General features: G+C 40.1%; 1 protein-coding gene across 2 annotated transcripts in view; it reads right to left on the bottom strand.

The window, feature by feature from the left end:
- Window positions 1-217: 217 nt before the first annotated feature.
- The window catches only part of LOC137283164 (tyrosine-protein phosphatase non-receptor type 13-like), a 313874-nt gene continuing 294178 nt past the window's right edge, over window positions 218-19913 (bottom strand). For both annotated transcript variants that reach the window (XM_067814606.1, XM_067814607.1), the window contains 2 exons: window positions 3096-3158; window positions 218-897 (listed from right to left, as the gene is read on the bottom strand). In XM_067814606.1, the coding sequence (XP_067670707.1) occupies window positions 838-897; window positions 3096-3158 (123 nt within the window). In that variant the 3' untranslated portion in view covers window positions 218-837. The remainder of the gene's footprint in view (window positions 898-3095; window positions 3159-19913) is intronic.

Genomic DNA, 19913 nt, shown 5'->3' with positions numbered 1-19913 from the left:
CCTTTTGTTGAGTAGGGGCAGAGGTCAGATGTCAGAGGCCAGAAGTTTGTTTAAAGTTAGCCTACAGCACATTTCCACACATGGTCGTAGAAGAAGAGCGGTGCATGCCGTGACATAAAACAAGTTTATTATGGGTAAATAAATATTATAAACAATATTTCAAAACTACCACACCAATATATCAAAATATATGCAACCAATAAAACTGAAAATCATATTATGTCAATATATTATGATCTTTATTAGGTCATAATCACGGCAAATATAAGCAAATACAAACAACTAAAATAAAAGATCTACACTGACAAATATATAACTTAATGATGACGTCCCACAGAAAAAGACAAGTTTGATCATACATCACATGCCCCAAGTTTGTGTAAAACTGGTAATGTGCTTGATGCAACATAATAAATACCATATATTTTTTCTGTAACAAGTATCAATATATAGAACACAACATTGAAAAATGTTGATAGTGTATCGCTGTGCACTTTTTTGCATTATTTCAATATTGTCTGAGCTTTTACACAACACAGAACAGTGTAATACTGGATACTTCTTGGTGTAACAAAATAAGGATGGTGTATACATTTGATTTCCACCGAAAGATGAGTTAGGTGACATGACATACATACAAGATGTCAGGGATATACAGCAGGGTGCACCTTCTTTGAAGCAACCCTCCACCCATGTTAATATCATGCATATTTAATCTCACAACAAGTACAAGGTAACAAGTATTCTGAATCAGACTGTACTGGGATGCAGATAATTTCCTGGCCAATAGATAAGCTGAGAGAGAAATCACTTGGAATGCTGCCTGATGTGTCCATGTTAGTTGGTTAAGCTCAGCAAGGCTTCCATACAGGCAGTGTAGCAAAACAAATACTGATCCTGGAAAAAGAAATGATCTCATTATGATTGGGTCTATAAATTATTTAAATTCTCAAATTTTAGTAAGGCTATTTTCAATTGCTACTGAACCGGATGAAACAAATCAGTGATACACATGGCAATGTAAATATGGTAGGGGTGTCTGTCGGTGATACACAGAGCAATGTAAAGAGCAACAAACAGCATGGCTGTCTGTCAGTGATACACACAGGGGAATATAAAGAGCAACAAACAGTAGGGCTGTCTGTCGGTGATACACATGGGAATATAAAGAGCAACAAACAGTACGGCTGTCTGTCAGTGATACACAGTGTAATGTAAAGAGCAGCAAACAGCATAACTGTATGTCAATGATACACACAGAAATGAAAAGAGCAACAAACAGCATGGCTGTCTGTCAGTGATACACAGTGTAATGTAAAGAGCAGCAAACAGCATAACTGTATGTCAATGATACACACAGCAATGAAAAGAGCAACAAACAGCATGGCTGTCTGTCAGTGATACACAGTGTAATGTAAAGAGCAGCAAACAGCATGGCTGTCTGTCAGTGATACACAGTGTAATGTAAAGAGCAGCAAACAGCATAACTGTATGTCGGTGATACACACAGCAATGAAAGAGCAACAAACAGCACGGCTGTCTGTCAGTGATACACAGTGTAATGTAAAGAGCAGCAAACAGCATGGCTGTCTGTCGGTGATACACAGCAATGAAAAGAGCAACAAACAGCATGGCTGTCTGTCAGTGAAGAAAGACAAGCTACCAAGTGAAGTGAACATGTCACATAAATGACAATGGAGAAAGGCAAAGTGAACATGTCACATAAATGACAGTGAAGAAAGACAAAGTGAACATGCCAAATAAATGACAGTGAAGAAAGACAAAGTGAACATGCCACATAAATGACAGTGAAGAAAGACAAAGTGAACATGTCACATAAATGACAGTGAAGAAAGACAAAGTGAACATGCCAAATAAATGACAGTGAAGAAAGACAAAGTGAACATGCCACATAAATGACAGTGAAGAAAGACAAAGTGAACATGCCACATAAATGACAGTGAAGAAAGACAAAGTGAACATGCCACATAAATGACAGTGAAGAAAGACAAAGTGAACATGCCACATAAATGACAGTGAAGAAAGACAAAGTGAACATGTCACATAAATGACAATGGAGAAAGACAAAGTGAACATACCACAAAAATGACAGTGAAGAAAGACAAAGGGAACATGCCACATAAATGACAGTGAAGAAAGACAAAGTGAACATGCCACATAAATGACAGTGAAGAAAGACAAAGTGAACATGCCACATAAAGGACAGTGAATCAATATAAGGTACCAAGTGAAGTGGAGATGTCATAGTGATGATTACACAATGCCATTTAGAAAGTGGTTAAACATAACATGTTATACTTGCGATTAAACTTTCTTACCAAAGTACATATTCTAGTATTTTTTTTGAGTCGAGTCCCATTCGAGGGTGCAGGTTCAAATCCCGGATGGGTCTCAACTCAATAAAGTACTAGAATTTGTACTTTACCGAGAATGTGTAATCCCAAGTATAACATGTTATGTCACAGTGAAGCAAAACAAGAGTCATCAGAAGAGGACATATCCCACCGGCCTCCATATATTTAAAAGGACAAATCATCTGACAGTTACTTTGTTCTTTGAGACTAAGTCTGAATTGTTTCCATGGAATTCATGAAAAAGGCACTAGTATCTACCAAGATTTGCTGAAAGATTTTAAGAAGTTTTTGAGTTGTGCTCCGGAAACGAAACACCAAACATTTCCATGGAAACCGAGAAAAAAGCAAATTACAAAAACCTGTAAAAAGCAAAAGGCACCACTTTAGGTTCTGACTGTCATATCTAACAAGGTTTGTAGAAAAATATTGAACAGGTTTTTGAGATATGTTCCAGAAACGAACCCACCCCACCATTTGACTAAAACCAAAACGTTCCATGGAAAAAATAAATAGATAAATAAATAAATAAATATGCCAAAAATCTGTAAATAAGAAAGGGCACAACAATAGGTTGAGATTACTGTTTCTATCAATTTTGGTCCAAACATAATGAACATTTTTTTAGTTATGCTCCGAAAACAAAAAGATTATGGATGGACAGACGGACAGACAGATGAGGTGTCGACTATGAGATGGATGGCGTGAAGACCAAACACTCACCTTGGTCTGAATCATTCCACAGCGTTGTCGGCGCAAGTCACAAACTATTTCAGACATATCAAACTGAAAAGAAAAAAAAGTACTCTGTGTCATGATACCTGTATAATGATATGTGTAAGATATTATATATGTCAATACACAATGCCTTTTAGAAAGCAATCAAATGTACAAATGTTATATTTGGAATTCAAATTCATGTACTTTGAGGGGTTGAGTCAAATCCTTGCGTCAGTTCAACCCTCAGAGTGAGTTGCCTAATTGCAAGCACATAGATTCAGTAATATGAACCATACAGCCACCACATGTTCTACTGAAAAGGGAATCAGGTGGAAATACCTCACTCAAGCATACCAACCAAGTTGAAAATAACTTCAATGGCAAAAAAGGAGTAAAGTATTCAGAGAATAGAATAAGAAGCAAACACCTTTGTACTGTTTAGACAACAATTACTAATCACGATCTTAGCCTTATACAGCTAGTGTCTGGTAAACGAACATGTTGAAGGAAAAGGAGATTACAAGATGCTTCACTTAGATAAGTGGTTGCTATTCTACATTTGGGGTGGATACTAAATTGCATTTTCTGCTTATTGATTGAAACAAATGCAATGTTATAGAGGTCACTGACAACAATACACACAGGTAGTAAGCCCTGTCCATGCTCAACAGGAAATTGGTTGTCATGGGATACCATTTCCTCAATAAACGGTTGATCCCGGTAGAGAGTCAGTCCAAATCTTGTCCTTGTTAAGTTGAATGGTCATGAACCCCTTTGGTGATGACACACTGTATCTTATTGACATTTGAAGCACTCCTTAACACATCTAACACCGCTGGTAATTCAAAATTCTTCAACACGGATAGAAGTACTATCATAAATGATTATGTTTGATCCATATACAGGTATTTCAGGCATTAATGTTCAAGCTGTTGAAAGTTTCATAGTGATTTAAATTGTCATTTTTCTATGCAATTTACAGTGAGCATTGAGTACAAATTATCACGTGTAGAGTTGACAGAGCAAGAACTCAGCATAGCAGTTAGTCAATGGTATAGCCAATAATCAATCCAAGCTGCTGAGTGACCAAACTGAGTGCTCTTCAGAAATGTAGGCAATGCCCGATCACCTGTCCTTTCCTCTGTGACAGGTATCTCATGATATGATTGGTTATAGAATACAAATGCTCATCTAGTGATTCATCAGTGATTCCACAGCAGTATGGTACATCAATTATCCAGGCTCGACGGGATGTGCAGCTCTGCTCCAGTGGACGTGTCTCTCAACATTATGGCCACAGCATGAGACATCCCCTGGTCCGGGGCGAGGAATGCCATAGCTGATGCCCTGTCACACACCAAGTGGTCATCACCAAAATTACTGCCCCTGAAAATCCAGTCGATGGTCTATCTCGAACCTCAACCAGATGTAAATCTATTCACCACTTGGTACAACCATCAGTTTTCATGGTTCGTGTCCCCAATTCTTGACTCTCAGATGCAGGACCATGTCATAGGAGGGTCTTAACATGTTTCCTCCCCCAGTTCTGCTAGTCAAGGTAGTTCAAAATTTACTTGCAACAAGCAAGATTTGTTTGCTTTTGGTTGCGGCCTTTTGGCCAGTGAGAAGCTAGTTTGTCAGCCTAAAAAAGCTAGCAGAACCAAATCCAGTACAGCTACCCACCCGAAATGACCTACTTCGTCATCCACATTTGGGTGTGTACCATACGTCATCACAAACCCCTAATCTACATGTCTGGTGCATTTACACAAATCTTTGATAGCCAAGGGTTAGTCTCAAGGGTTATGTGATCACTGTATGACGCTACAAGGAAAAAATTTGAACATTACTGAAGAGCTCCTGAGCTCCATTGTCTGCTTCGTTCATTCAAACTTGCTGACCAGTCTTGAAGGTTCAGACCTCCTGGATGGGATGGTATCCATTGAATATTGTTACGAGTGTGTATTTTCTGCTGTTATTAATTAAGTAATAATTATTATTGGGTCACAACGTTTAGTGTTATGAATAATAATTATGATGGGTCACATTTCTTATAATAGATGGTCAGCAATTTTAAGATTTTGGTAGCAGGCTGTCTGGAAATTATCTGCCCTTGGTTTTCTATTTGTTACTTCCGGGAGACTGCTAGAGATTTCTAAAGTGTTGGCAATGGTCGTATGTGCCTGAAATTTTCGGGAAATGACTGAGTATATATATAAAGGCTGGTTGCCGTGTTGAGATGGGGGTCCACACATAACTGCATAAGTGCATTCTCTTTCGCACTAAGACTTTGGTGACTTTGCTGTATTATATTTTGTGACCCATTGCCTTACATTTTGTCTCACTTGTATTGTAGTTGAAATTTGTATTTGTGAAATTGACTTTTGACTTTGTATACCTTGCTCTCGTGCGGGATAGAATTGGGGGCTTGTCTGGGTTAGAATTCATTTGATATTTGAGACCATTTGTGAAATTTATTTCAAATTTTTGCAATTTTGCAAGAAGTTAATTGTGGAACCAGCAAAATGGTGTTTGAACTTGAGAAGTTTGTATTGTCCCCTGACTCTGAGACAATTAGTCCGTTGAGGAAATCAGATTCATTGCTAATTTCTTCACATCTCAAACTTGATGCCAAACCTGCAATGAGGAAATTTCAGATTTTGAAAATTGTGTTGAATCACTATATTGATGAGGGAATTTTTGAAGAGGATGTTTTGAAAATGGTGCCAGAGGAATATTCAGACCAGTTGGAAATGAAAAAATTAGAAATGGAAATAAAAAAATTTGAGATGGAGAAGAAAGAAGAAAGAGAAAGGGACAGAGACAGAAAGGAATTAGAATTGAAGAAACTGGAAATTGACAAAGAAATTGCTCTGATAAAACTTGAAAACCCTTCTCAACCCTCAGATTCTTCCTCATTTGACACTGCAAGCCATGCCAGGCTTGTCCCCCCCTTTTAATGAGAAAGAAGTATTTTCTACATTTTGAGAAAGTTGCAGAAAATCTCAAGTGGCCTAGGAGTCATGGACTATGTTACTGCAAACTGTCTTAAAGGGTAAAGCTCAGGATGCTTATTCAGCCTTGTCAGTACAGCAAAGCTCAGACTATGGTCTTGTCAAGAAAGCAATTTTGAAAGCTAATGAGATAGTGCCTGAGGCTTATTGTCAGAAATTCAGAAATGCTCACAAAAGGGACAATGAGACTTTTGTAGAGTTTGCTAGAGAAAAGGAAACATTGTTTGATAGGTGATGTGGGGCTAAGGAGGTCACAGATTTTGATGGTTTGAGACAGTTAGTTTTGATGGAAGATTTCAAAGAGAGTTTGCATTCTGACCATAAGACTTATTTGTATGAACAAAAGGTTGATGACTTACATAAGGCAGCAATGTTGGCAGATGATTATTGTTTGACTCACAAGAGTTCTTTTAGGTCTCCATGTAATGTAAAGTTTTCTGGCCAAAAGGGCTTTTCCCCGGTTAAGACTTCAGGACATGCAGGTTACAGTGGTGTTAGAACAGGTTCAAATTCTAGTGGCAAGCAGTCACATACTTTTCAGTCTAAGCCTATTACTACAAGTGGTTCTGTTCCTGTTTGTGCATATTGTAAGAAGCCAGGTCATTTGATTTCTGCATGTTACAAACTCCAGTCTAGAAATCAGGCTACAGGTTCCCCAAATGCTTTTGTGTCCATCGCACCTAAGCCTTTCTTTCCAGATGGTTCTGAGGTGATTTTTGTTTGTGAGAGTAAGTACCCTGATTCTGTAGTTCGTAAGGAGTTTATGCCCTTTATTTCTAAGGATTCACTGTCACTTATGGGAGACAATTCTATCCCACGGCCCGTTTGTTCTTGAGGGATACTGGAGTTCTTCAATCTCTGATTTTCAAGGATATTTTGCCTTTTTCTGATGAGTCTTCAGCTAACTCTGATGTCTTGCTTCAGGGCATAGGTGGCAATTCCTCTGCTCCTCTCCATTTTGTGACTTTGACTTCAGATCTGATTTCAGGTGGTGTTCTTGACTGTCTCCCAGTCGATTTGTTGATAGGTTATGATCTTATGGGGGCCAAAGTAGCTCTTCAGGACTTCTTGATAAGTCAGATAGTTTAAAAAGTGAACACATTCAATCCAGAGAGCAGCTTATTAATGTACAGTGGGGATGTTGAACTGCAGAAGTTGGCCAGTAAGGTGGTTTCTTTTGAGGAGGTTAGCAAGGCTCCAGTTTGTTATTACTACAAGGATGTTGTTCTGATGAGGAAATATAGGTAGCCGGATGTTCTTGCTGAGGATGAATGGAAACTGTACCATCAAATTGTGGTACCGAAATTATTTCGGAAACATGTCTTTTCATTGGCACATGAAAATCCCATGGCAGATCATTTGGGTGTAAACAAAACTTTGAGAAAATTTGGGCACATTTCTTTTGGCCCAGTTTGAGAGAAGATGAGTCTGAATTTTGGAAGAATTGTCATGCATGCCAAATTGTTGGAAAACCAAATCAGAAAATTCCTTCCGCTCCCTTAAAACCAAAACCGGCTTTTTGAGTTATTATTGATTGTGTTGGTCCACTACCTAAGACTAAGTCTGGTAATCAGTATTTACTCACAATCATGTGTGCTTCTACCAGATTTCCTGAAGCAAAGCCGCTTTGTAGGATTGTTGCTCTTGTGATTGTCAAGGCATTGATCAAGTCTTTCACCATAGTTGGTTTGCCAGATGTTGTTCATTCTGATCAGGGCTCAGATTTTATGTCTAAGGTGTTTCAACAAGCTATGTACCAGTTAGGTATTAAGCAAGTTAAATCTAGTGCTTATCATCCAGTCACAGGGAGCTTTAGAAAGGTTTCCTCAAACTTTGAAGAATATGATCAAGACTTATTGTTTTGAGACAGAGAAAGATAGGAATGAGGGTGTGCATTTGTTGTTGTTTGCTGTCAGAGAGTCAGTTCAGGAAATTTTAGGGTTTAGCCCCTGTGAATTTGTATCTGGTCACAGTGTGCGTGGGCCACTAAAACACTTAAAAGAACAATGGCTCAATGACAGACCTGAGATCAATCTCTAAGACTATGTGTCTACATTTAGGGACAGACTATCAAAAGCAAGTGAACTGGCCAGAAGAAACGTGAAAGTTTCACAAGAAAAAATGAAGCTAAACTATGACAGAAAGTCAAATTTTACTTTAGGTGAAGTTTTGCTTCCCATTCCTGGTCAACCACTGAGAGCAAGATATCAAGGTCCATATGTTGTTGACAAAAAGGTTTGCAACACAGACTATGTTGTCATGACGCTTGGTCATCGTTAACAGAAGATATTGTGTCATGTCAACATGATAAAGAAATATTATGACAGGTAAGAAACAAAACATGTCAATTGTATTGCAATGCTCTCCTCAGTTACTGATTGTACTAAAGACGAATGTGAAAATGTTGACAACATTGATGATTGTGTTAGTAATGTGAAGTTTGATGATCTTGGTGATAATGTTTCACCAAAGTTGAGAAATTCTGATGTATTAGCTCACCTTGATGAGAAACTTTCACATTTATCCCAGCAGAAAGCAGAAAGTTCAAATGAAAGATTTGATTTATGAGTTCTCTCACTTATTTTCTGATGTGCCTGGTCGAACTGATGTTGTTAGCCATGATATAGATGTAGGTGATGCTGTGCCTGTAAAACAACACCCATATCGGATGAATCCTGTGAAATGTGAAATTCTGCAGAAAGAGGAGAAATACATGCTGAACAATGACATTATTGAACCCAGTGACAGTCTGTGGAGTTCACCATGTGTTCTTGTGCTGAAGAGTGGAGGGGGTTTGCGCTGCTGAGCTGACATCAAAGCTCTCACATGCACTCATAAGACGATTGCATTGATCGCATTGGTCAAGCTAAATATATAAGTAAGTTTGACTTACTGAAGGGCTTCTGGAAGATTCCACTCACAGACTGTGCAAAGAAAATATCGGCATTCGCTACACCAGATGGACTGTATCAATACAAAGTGATGCCGTTTGGTCTGAAGAACGCTCCAGCATCGTTCCTGAGACTCATGAACAATGTCATATCAGGCCTTGATCATGTCAAGGCGTACATGGATGATGTCATCGATTACGACATGGAGTGGGAAGACCATCTGACTTGTGCTTTCTTTGAAAGGCACAAGTTGAAGTTTTAGGGCATGTTGTAGGGAATGGCCAGGTACAACCAGTTCATGCTGAAGTTGCAGTTACCAACCTTTTGAGGAAAAAGGTGAAATTTCAGTGCGATGGCAGTTGTCAGACTGCATTTGAAAAAGGCAAAGCCATACTCATGAATTCTCCAGTATTACAGGCACCAAATTTTGAGAAAGCATTTAAGTTGCAAATTGATGTAGGTGATGATGGTGATGATGACTTGATGATGCTGTATGTACGTATCTACATTTTGTCGTAGTAATTCTGCAAGAAGTTTCTCATATTACTCATATTATGTCATGTTATTATGTTATTATTGCTATGATTGCCAACAGACGATCGCTGTGTTACATTCTGCATAACTGATTATCACTCACACTAAGACTTTGGTGACTTTGCCATATTATATTTTGTGACCCATTGCCTTACATTTTGTCTCACTTGTATTGTATTTAAAATCTGTATTTGTGAAATTGACTTTTGACTTTGTATACCTTGTTCTTATTGCATAATACAAAATTTGAATGATTAAGACTTGTCTTTGATCTGTTTTTCTGGTTCACAGGGGATTTCTTACACCGTTTGTCACGGCAAATTCTTAACCATAACAATATGAGCCACAACATAATAAGGAATTAGAACAGAAACATTCAAAATTCTTTCTACCAGCATTAGTTACTGTGGCTCATATTTCGGAGGTACATGCACTGGATGTGAATCGTTGAAATGTCATGGCTGAATTTTTCTATCCCAACTATCCCAACATAGCTGTCAACTACAACCAAGCTGAGATCACACTTTTGGATGCATGCTGTGATACAGAGGGCACACACCTTTGCTGGATTGCCACCCCTAGCACCTTCAAATCAACACAAGACCAAGATGGCTTTACACAGCAACGGTTCCCCGACGGCCATCATGAAGGGTTGCATTAGGAGCTCAGATGCAGTGCTTTCCTTTCATTTTCTGAGGGATTAATCGGTCACTGACGTCCAGGGTTTGCACCAGTCTGGACCCCTTGTCTTGGCACAGCAGCCATCGTTGATCCATCAAAGCAGATGAGTAAAGTGCAAATCTATACAGACTTACAGTGGTTGGTTGTCGTATTTGTGATGTACAAGTGTTGGACAATCTCACTTGCTGACCTCTATACCATGGAGCAATCGCATCAGTGTAGTGGGTCTTTCCCAATTTCCATTGTGGATTTCATAGAGTTCTAGTCCTATAATCATCCACCTTGTCCCATATTATCAGACTGTTAATCTCTTGGCTTCATCCTTACACTGCTTTCTTTGTATATTATTGCTAATTGTCTTCCTATTATGTTGTTATCTTTGTACATCAACACACCCCACCCTACTTTTGGCCTTGTTATTAGAATATGTTGTTATCCGTGTGCATTAATCTAATCTTAATGGCTTTGTAATTTTAGTGTTATCTTTGTACATTCTCCCTCCTTGCTTTGTGTAAACATGTTTAATCCACATATATTCACTCTTTGTACTGCATTCACCAGATGAATTAGTGTTCTGAAACATTGGGTTGTAAAGAGTCTGGAAGAATTGCTTAGCCTCATGATGTGGCTGTGACAACTTGTGGATCTCATATGGTTCATATTCCAAACTATCATGGCATTGTATGAATGCACCTGTAGGCTGGTGGAATGAAGAAGATGCTTCCAAAGAGTTATTGCCAGTATTACAACCCTGAACTCCAAGATGCTGCTGTGGCATAACTCCATGGTGGGCCTAGATAGGGGAATTTTATTCCCTGAACTGAATGTACATCACCCAGTTAGGGCTAACCCCCAGAAGCTGGTTTTTACTGGGTTACAGACAAACAAGGAGAAAAACAACTCCGCAGCCCAGCCAGCCTTCCTCCGGTAGTGACACAAATCACACTGGAGATGGGACTTGCCCCAAGGGAAGGCACAGAACCCGACCAAGAATATATTGGTCAAAACATTTCAAATCCACACTACTAGTGTGTGCGATGGTGACTGGATGGCCTGATAATCCACATATCAATGGCAAGTCGCTTAAGCTACACTGGGGCAATGTAATGCCCATGTATGCTTACCTGATGGAGCAAAACCTCCGAGATCAACTCCGGCGGCTTAAACATCTAATGCCCCGTGAGCCAGTTCAACCCACAACTGGTGCCCGTCAGGGACCTTTGCAAGAGCAAACTGCTCAAGTGGCAGCTGACCCCAAACTTCTGATGGACGTCCATGTTAACTTCTTTCCTCTTCCTGATGGAAACTCTTCCGGGAAAGAGCCAGTTGGTCCTGAAATTTTGGACCCTCACTCTTCCTCTTCCTCAGTTGGAGATTTTTCTGAAAATTCTGTTTACATTTTGTTCAATTCTATTTATGATGAAATTTGCAATTTACCTTTAGAGAAACGGAGACCAATTAAACAACTAAACGTTTCTTTTCCCAAAAGTGAAATTGATTTACTTAATGAAATTATCTCTCAGAAACTCTCTGTGGACTGTTCATTACATGAAGTAAATTGTGGTGTTTATGCTGCTGCTTGAACTTTGGAGGAACTTCCCACAGTTTCCAAAGAAAAATCCCCTAATACTAAGAACAATAAACCAAGGAAAAACCGGTTTCAAGTAAAATTAACAGAAACTAGAAAACATATATCCTGGATAGAGCTGTGCCTGAAATTAAGATCATCAGGGAATCCCATGTCTAAACGACAAAAGGCAATTTGGAGAAAATTAAAATTACAGTACATGACAACAAAAGAAAAGGTACTGCTCCAAATTGTTGATTGCCTTAGGGCAAAAATAAAAATTTGGACTGAAAGAAAGAAAAAATGGGAAAAGAGAAACAAATTCATCAAACAAGATAAACTATTTAGAAATAATGAAAAGCAATTCTACAGGCAACTCAAGACAAGTGGTGTTGATGAGCATGATAAACGGCCTCCCATGGCTGCCAATGAAAGGTTCTGGAAACAGCTGTGGTCTATATCCGGCAACTGTAACCTGGAGCCACCATAGGTCAGTGATAATGACCATGCAGTGCATGAGAAATTAACCAGGTTGTTTGTCTGTTACATCTCACCAGATTGCCTGAAGACTGTTATAAAGAAGTCCAAATCTAATACAGCTCCAGGACCTGATGGCATTCGAAACTGGTATTGGAAACTGTTTCTCTGTGTCCAAGCACCACTTCTTCACTGTTTCAATTCTCTTGTGGACACAGGTGATGATCCTCCATGGTTCTGCAAAGGTCGCACAATACACCTTCCCAAAAAAGGAGACTTGACTGATTTCAAAAACTTCGTTGTGGAAGATCAGGCATACACCTATCTTGGAATGCAAGTTCGAGACAAGCTCCAGAATGCACAGATTCAAGATAAACTTCGGCCGAGTATAAATCTTGTTTAAAGAAAATCTGGAACTCCGAGCTAAATGCTCGAAGCAAGATCAAAGCCACCAATACTTTTGCTGTGCCTGTCCTCTCCTATTCATTTGGAGTAGTTGATTGGACAAAACAAGACATCCAGGGTCTTGACTGCCTGACTTCGGCCGAGTATAAATCTTGTTTAAAGAAAATCTGGAGCTCCAAGCTAAATGCTCGAAGCAAGATCAAAGCCACCAATACTTTTGCTGTGCCTGTCCTCTCCTATTCATTTGGAGTAGTTGATTGGACAAAACAAGACATCCAGGGTCTTGACTGCCTGACCAGAAGGATCATGTCTGATAACAGAGCACACCACCCTCGTTCCTCTCTTAATCATTTATATATGCCAATCAATTCAGGAGGTTGGGGTTTGATAGAATTTTATTGTGCACTTTTGCACATATTTATTTGTCGGATGATCCTCTGGTGATGCACGTCAAGACTCATGATGAAAGCAAGGAATTCCTCAGCTATTTTAAGCATGCCAAGGTTGTTGGACACAATCTGGAATTTGAAGTTGATTTTGCTCATGGTGATGTACTGCTGGACGGTACAGTGATGGGAGTAAACCAGGTGAAGTCTTTCACCAAGTTTGCCCTGAGTCGGTCCTTTGTGGAGAAGCTGTCTCGTGTGTATTTGTAGTGTGTGGAACAGAACAGCAATCCAACTGACTCCTTCGCCTTCATGAAGTCGGCTGGTCTCACATGTGAAACTGAGGGCTACCTTTTTGCTGTTCAGGACCAGTCACTTCCCACTCGCAATTGCCAGAATGTCATTCTTAAAGAAAATATCAGTATGAAATGTCGTCTTTGCAATGAATTTACAGAGACTGTCCAACACCTTGTCAGTGGATGCCTTTCCTTGGCACAAACAGCATGTCTTAAAAGACATGATGGCATGGCTCGCTGCTTTTACTATCGTCTCCGCCATGCCTGTGGCTTTGACCCCGAGGTCCATCCATGGTACGACTCTGAACATGTCCAGGGTGTCCTGGAAAATGATGCTTTTAAACTTCTCTGGAATAGGCCAATATACAGCCTGACACGAATTCCAGCCAACAAACCTGATCTTGTCCTTTTTGATAAAACCAATGAAATTATTTATATCACCGAATTTTCTGTCCCTTTTTACAGCAATGTGATTGGTAAGAATCAGGAAAAGCATGATAAATATGCGTACCTCACCTTTGAAATGTCTCGCTTGCATCCCAAGTACACTGTCATCAGGCTCCGCATTGTTCTCGGTTCCCTTGGTTTGGTACTTCCTGATCTCTTGGCGCAGATGAGGAGAGTGCCCGGGTTCTCCAACGGGAGCACAGCCCTTCTGACAATCTGGGTAATGCAGAAGGCTGCAGTGTTGGGGAGCCTTCATATTCTCCAGAAAGTTCTTGGTGGGTTCAACTAGGCAGTGTTTCCTGGGAGAAGTCCCATTCGCTGTCTGGGCTGCGTGTAAAGGGGGCGAGGGCCCTGAGCTGATGATGAGCTTTACCTGCCTGACTGTGCAGGATCACCTGAACCCTCTCTGCTGCATTTTAATCTTTATCTGTAAAACATAATAACTAGGATTGCCTCAAGGGCAACACTGACGGTCTTCAGACTTCCTCCATACACCCACGCTGGCCATCTCCACTTGAACAGTTTCTTTGGACTCCAGCTGGACTGTCCATTGCAGTATTTTGTACATTAATTTGGTACTGAGGTAACACTGCTGACACGAACCCAAATTCACAAACTCCAGAAAAAGAAACAGGATGGCACAGTCAAATATACAAACTACTGGAAAGATTAGAGCCTGACATTTCCAGAAAACTAATTGTTTTGATTGCAGACCTAAGAACAGAGGACGTACGGACTGTCAGGTTCCCAACTGGGCAGATCGATGCGCATGCTGTTGATCACTGGACTGCAGCATAAAACTGCACTTACTCACTGTAACAGAATTGACTATTTCCTTAACCCTCATGTATTTCTGTGAACATTCACTGCTAAGCCAGTGTAACGCAGGAATACTGCTGAATGCGGCGTAAAACAATATACAAACTACTGGAAAAATTAGTTCCTGACATTTCCAAAATGCTAACTATTTTGACTGTAGACCTAAGGACAACAGAGTTATGGCCTGTTAAGGAATCGACTGTTTCCTTGGCCATTAGAAACCCGGGAAGTGGGCAATGTTGCTAGATTTTACTGGCGCTTCCTTCAGTTATCTGAAAAATGCCAAAATCTGAAGCACACCCCCCCTCTAAGTCTTTGTGGCGTAATTGTGGCATAATTATTAACTTTACATGACCATAATGTGAAGCAGACATGTTCTCCATTTAATCTTCTACCGTTTCATACCTTCAAACATCAAATTCATTATGTTTTCGCAGAGCTGTGACATGTTTAAAAACCTTAAAAACCTTAAAAACTGCGTTTTACAAAATTGACCAACTTTCGAGGGCGATAAATCTGAAGCTATTCAAGAATCCTGAAGCTATTCAAGATATCACTATGTCTTTTATGAATATAAGTAGCCCATGGTGTGGGCTTTCGATTGACATATCAAACACTAGGGTATTGTTCACTGTTCAGGAGGAGGCAATCTTGAAACACAGGCACAGTCAAAACTTGCGAAAATGTGCAAAATCGCAAAGTTTGTTTTTTTTGGGGCCGTTATTGTGACGTAAGTGTTCATTTTTACATACCCATAATGTGAAGCAAAAATGCTGTCCATTCAATTATTTACGGTTTGGTGCCATGTACGATGACATATCACAATTTTCGCAGAATTTTGAAACTTTTATGAACCCTATGAAAAGGTATCTTGAAAATTTTGACCAACTTTCAAGGGCGAGAACTCCACAGCTTATCAAGATATTGACATGCCTTGAACAAATTAAGCTTTCAAGGGTATGGGCTTTCGAATGGTGTATCAAACTCGATTGTGCTATATGCCATTCTGGAGAAGAAGATTTTCAATGACAGGCACTGTCAAAAAGCGAAAATCGACAAAAATTTCAGTTTTTTCAAAATAGTGGAAGATCTATCATGACGTCCAACTTCCACTATGTGTTGAATCAATGGAGAATGATGTTGTATACAGTGGGTGAAAATTTGGTTAATTTATCTCTAATAGTTTTCGAGATATTCGGGGTGGGAGAAAATCACATTTTGGGTTATCTGCCCTTACCGGAAGTCGGAAGTCGGGATTTTTTGTCCATTGTATACATTTCAGCATATACGAGGGTTGGCTGAAAAGTTCTAAGCCTCACTGTGAAAAAAAGTCCATGTTTGTAATTTATTTTTCTACATAGTCCCCTTCCAAGTTCACACACTTTTGCCAGTGATGCTGCAAGGCCCAAATCCCGGTCAGGAAGAAATCTTCTTCAGCTACCCTAAAAAAATCAGTCACAGCGGAAATGACATCATCATTACTTGCAAAATGGCGACCGGCGAGTTCCTTTTTCAGTTTGGGGAACAGGTGGAAGTCAGAAGGAGCCAAATCCGGTGAATAAGGAGGATGGTCAATGAGTTCAAAGCCACAATCGCGGATTGTTGACATGGCCACCACCGATTTGTGAACAGGCACATTGTCTTGGTGGAAGAGGACACCTTTAGCGATCATCCCTCGTCGTTTGGTTTTGATTGCTTCTCGCAACTGGTTCAGTAGATCAGCATAGTATCTGCCATTGATAGTTTGACCTTTTTCAAGATAATCAATGAGCAGAATACCCTTGGAATCCCAAAAGACTGATGCCATCACCTTTCCAGCTGAAGGAACAGACTTGGCTTTCTTCGGAGCTGGTGAATCAGGATGCTTCCACTGTTATGACTGTAGTTTTGTTTCTGGTTGAAAGTGATGTATCCAGGTCTCATCCATGGTTACAAATCGTGCCACAAAATCATTGGGATCTGCTTCAAAACGGCGCAAATTGTCAAGGGACGTCTGGAACCTGACACGTTTCTGTTCTGCTGTCAAGAGCTTTGGCACCCATCTTGCAGAAACTTTAGTCATTCCTAATTCGATGGTGATAATATGCTCAACCCTCTCATGAGAGATGCCCACTACACTAGCAATATGTCGAGTAGTCAATCGTCGATCATCCATCAACATATCGAGCACTCGCATGATGTTTTCTGGAGTGGTTGCTGTTGAAGGCCTTCCTGAGCGTGGGTCATCATCAAGGCTTTGTCTGCCACGCTTAAATTCTGCAGCCCACTTCTTTACTGTGGAAAATGAAGGAGCATCATCCCCTAGAGTGGAGACCATGTCAGCATGTATCTGTGTTGGGGACATCCCTTTCTTTTGCAAGTACTTGATGATTGCCCTGTATTCAGTTTTGTCCATTTCTGATGATTTCAGAGGGTAGGTTTACCAAAAGAGCTGTAGTTGAGATAAAACTATTAGTACGTTTGTAGTTCTTGTGTCTATGATTCACTAAATGATTGTCCTCATTGGTGGCAAACACCTGTCTCTACCTTGTGGTAAAAAACCACTCAGGCTGAGAACTTTTCAGCCAACCCTCGTAGGCTATCATCATACTTTATTGCCCGACAAGGGAATTTCTTTCACAACAGTGATGCATACAGCATGATTAAAACAATTCAGCAGAGAGACTCGATCACATTAAAAAAACAAACACAAATGAATAGACAGCACGAGAAAGATAACCAGTGTATACTGTAAGAGACTGGTAAGCAAATGCCTTTAACGTTGTGGCTAGGTCTAACCTTCATTTAAAAGTTTAATGCTAGCGGTATAAAAGATGTTTTGGACCTCTTTGTGCAAACTTTAGGGACGAGGAATCTACATTCAGAAGGTGAAAGCTTAAAACAAGAATGTAGGTAATGAGACGGGTCAGATAAAATTTTGTTCGCAGACATTAAAACACGCTTCTCATGCATATAACAAACGGAGTACAACTCATGCCGACAATTTTTTAACAAGTGGTTACAACTTTTTGGAGTTTTGAAGAGAAAGGGCATCGAGCCAACACTGAACAGAGAACAATAAAATAGATTAAATACAGCAATTACAGAAAATATTCAAAATTGTGTCGTCAATGTTAAAGGATCTGAGCCTTCTCATAAAATACATCCGTTGTTGACATTTCTTGTATGTAGCCTCGGCATTGTGGGAGAAGGTGAGTTCACTGTCTATGATAGTTCTGAGATACCTGTATTCAGTTACAGTCTCTATCAACTCAACTGTATACACAGGCATCTACAAACAGGTGAGAGACAGAGCAAATGGTCTTAAAGAAACTCCTGTGAAAACATTTGACTCAAACATTGAAGATGGGTATGGAGCTCTGTGGGAAGTGAGAAAAGTGGATCACCCATTCTGATATGCGGACAAAGGAATTGATGTAATGGCTTTAGTTGATGCTGTCCCCAAAGTGAGCACTTGTGCTGATGTCAGTAAACCTAAAGGCACCTGCCACTGGTGCAATGTTCTGGGTTGCAATAGTGTTAGCTGGGAGGGATAGTGTGAGCAATTCTGATTTCTTTTAGCTGACAAGCCAGCCTAATTGGTGAAGAAGCTTGACGGTGAATTGAAAGTGGAGAAGCAGATATGCTGGTCTCCATGTGCCTGAATGGAGTCGTCTATTTGAGTGCCTGAATTGAGTCATCTAATCGAATACAATCAGTCAGTGGTGGAGATACTGAGTGATTGGTTTTGTATGAATAACCATATGGTCATGAAGATTGTGGGGGTCCTTAAAGATTATTCAGAGAAACTTGCCATGCCTGGGAAATATTGACATGTGGAGATAAGCATCCTGCACATCCATGTTGTCAATGAAGTCGCCGGGTTTGATGATGGTTCAGAGAAGAGCCACCAAGACCATCTGAAAGTGAGCAGGTTGTTGGAGGTATGTCGCATTTTACAGCTGATATGTTCTTTGAACCAGTTGATCTGTCAAAGAAGCAGCATTGACAACAGGAAGTGGAAATTCCATGGACATTGTTGACTGAACATAGGGATCTTCCGGTCTTCCACCACCTGGTGAACGTACAACCTGCATGACTGGAGGCAGAAGGTTCCAGTTGTGTGGCAAAATCAATGAGTTAATACTTAGAACCTCTGACTGCATGGAGCTGGTAGCACTGTGGAAGCTACTGAGGTGTGCCCGATACTCCTGTGATTACAAAATTCTTCTGTAAGAGATGATACATCTGAAGTCCTAGAGACTAGAGTCCTTCTTCCCCAGAGGTGATGACATGAAGTAATAGAGTTTCTTGGTGGATGTAGACTCCTTCACTTGAGACAGATAACAATCTGCCTTGGCTTTCTGAATCATTATGGTTGTTGAGTTCCATGCTGACCTAAAGATCTGTCTGTCGACTTCCAGTTTAGACTTTTTTGTCAGTCAACAACATATTCATTAATTCAAAGGCGTCATGTGATGAAATAACTGTGTTATGACAGTGTTTCATATTCAAATGTGACCTGTGAACAATGCCAAGGCCACTGCCTTTTCCACTTGTCCTCAGAACATGCTTAAATGAGTAGGTGGGCGAGGTTAACTCTGTAATTTGAGCCTCGTCACCATGGCAATGAAACCATATTTCTGTGATAATAAGAATGTCAATCTTATTCTCAATAATAAAATCTACAATATCCAAAGTTTTGTTTCTGGCAGATTGTGCATTCCACACACACAATTTGAGCGACTGTGACTCGTAAAGCATATCAGTGGTGACATATTTCTCAGATATTGTCACATTATTTGATTGTCCAGTTTTAACAGACACAGACACCTTGGGTTCTGATTGAAGAGAGTATGCTTGAGGTGAGTGTGTATCTGTTGCTGTTTAACAATAGGAGTTCATCTGAGGTGTAAACCTTGTTTACCTTCAAACAGGACTATGTGTGGGTGAGAGTCTTTACCTTCCAACTTCAATCGATGTAGGTGAGAGAGTTTACCTTCAAACAGGACAATGTGTGGGTGAGAGTCTTTACCTTCCAACTTCAATCGATGTAGGTGAGAGAGTTTACCTTCAAACAGGACAATGTGTGGGTGAGAGTCTTTACCTTCCAACTTCAATCGATGTAGGTGAGAGAGTTTACCTTCAAACAGGACTGCGTGTAGTGAGGATCTTTACCTTCAACCTTCACTCGATGTAAGTGAGAGAGTTTACCTTCAAACAGGACTGCGTGTAGTGAGGATCTTTACCTTCAACCTTCACTCGATGTAGGTGAGAGAGTTACCTTCAAACAGGACTGCGTGTAGTGAGGATCTTTACCTTCAA

Source organism: Haliotis asinina, chromosome 5, assembly GCF_037392515.1.
Source record: "Haliotis asinina isolate JCU_RB_2024 chromosome 5, JCU_Hal_asi_v2, whole genome shotgun sequence".
Taxonomy (NCBI): domain Eukaryota; kingdom Metazoa; phylum Mollusca; class Gastropoda; order Lepetellida; family Haliotidae; genus Haliotis; species Haliotis asinina.
Note: the sequence above shows the minus strand (reverse complement) of the source record. Positions and strands in the feature narration are given on the sequence as shown.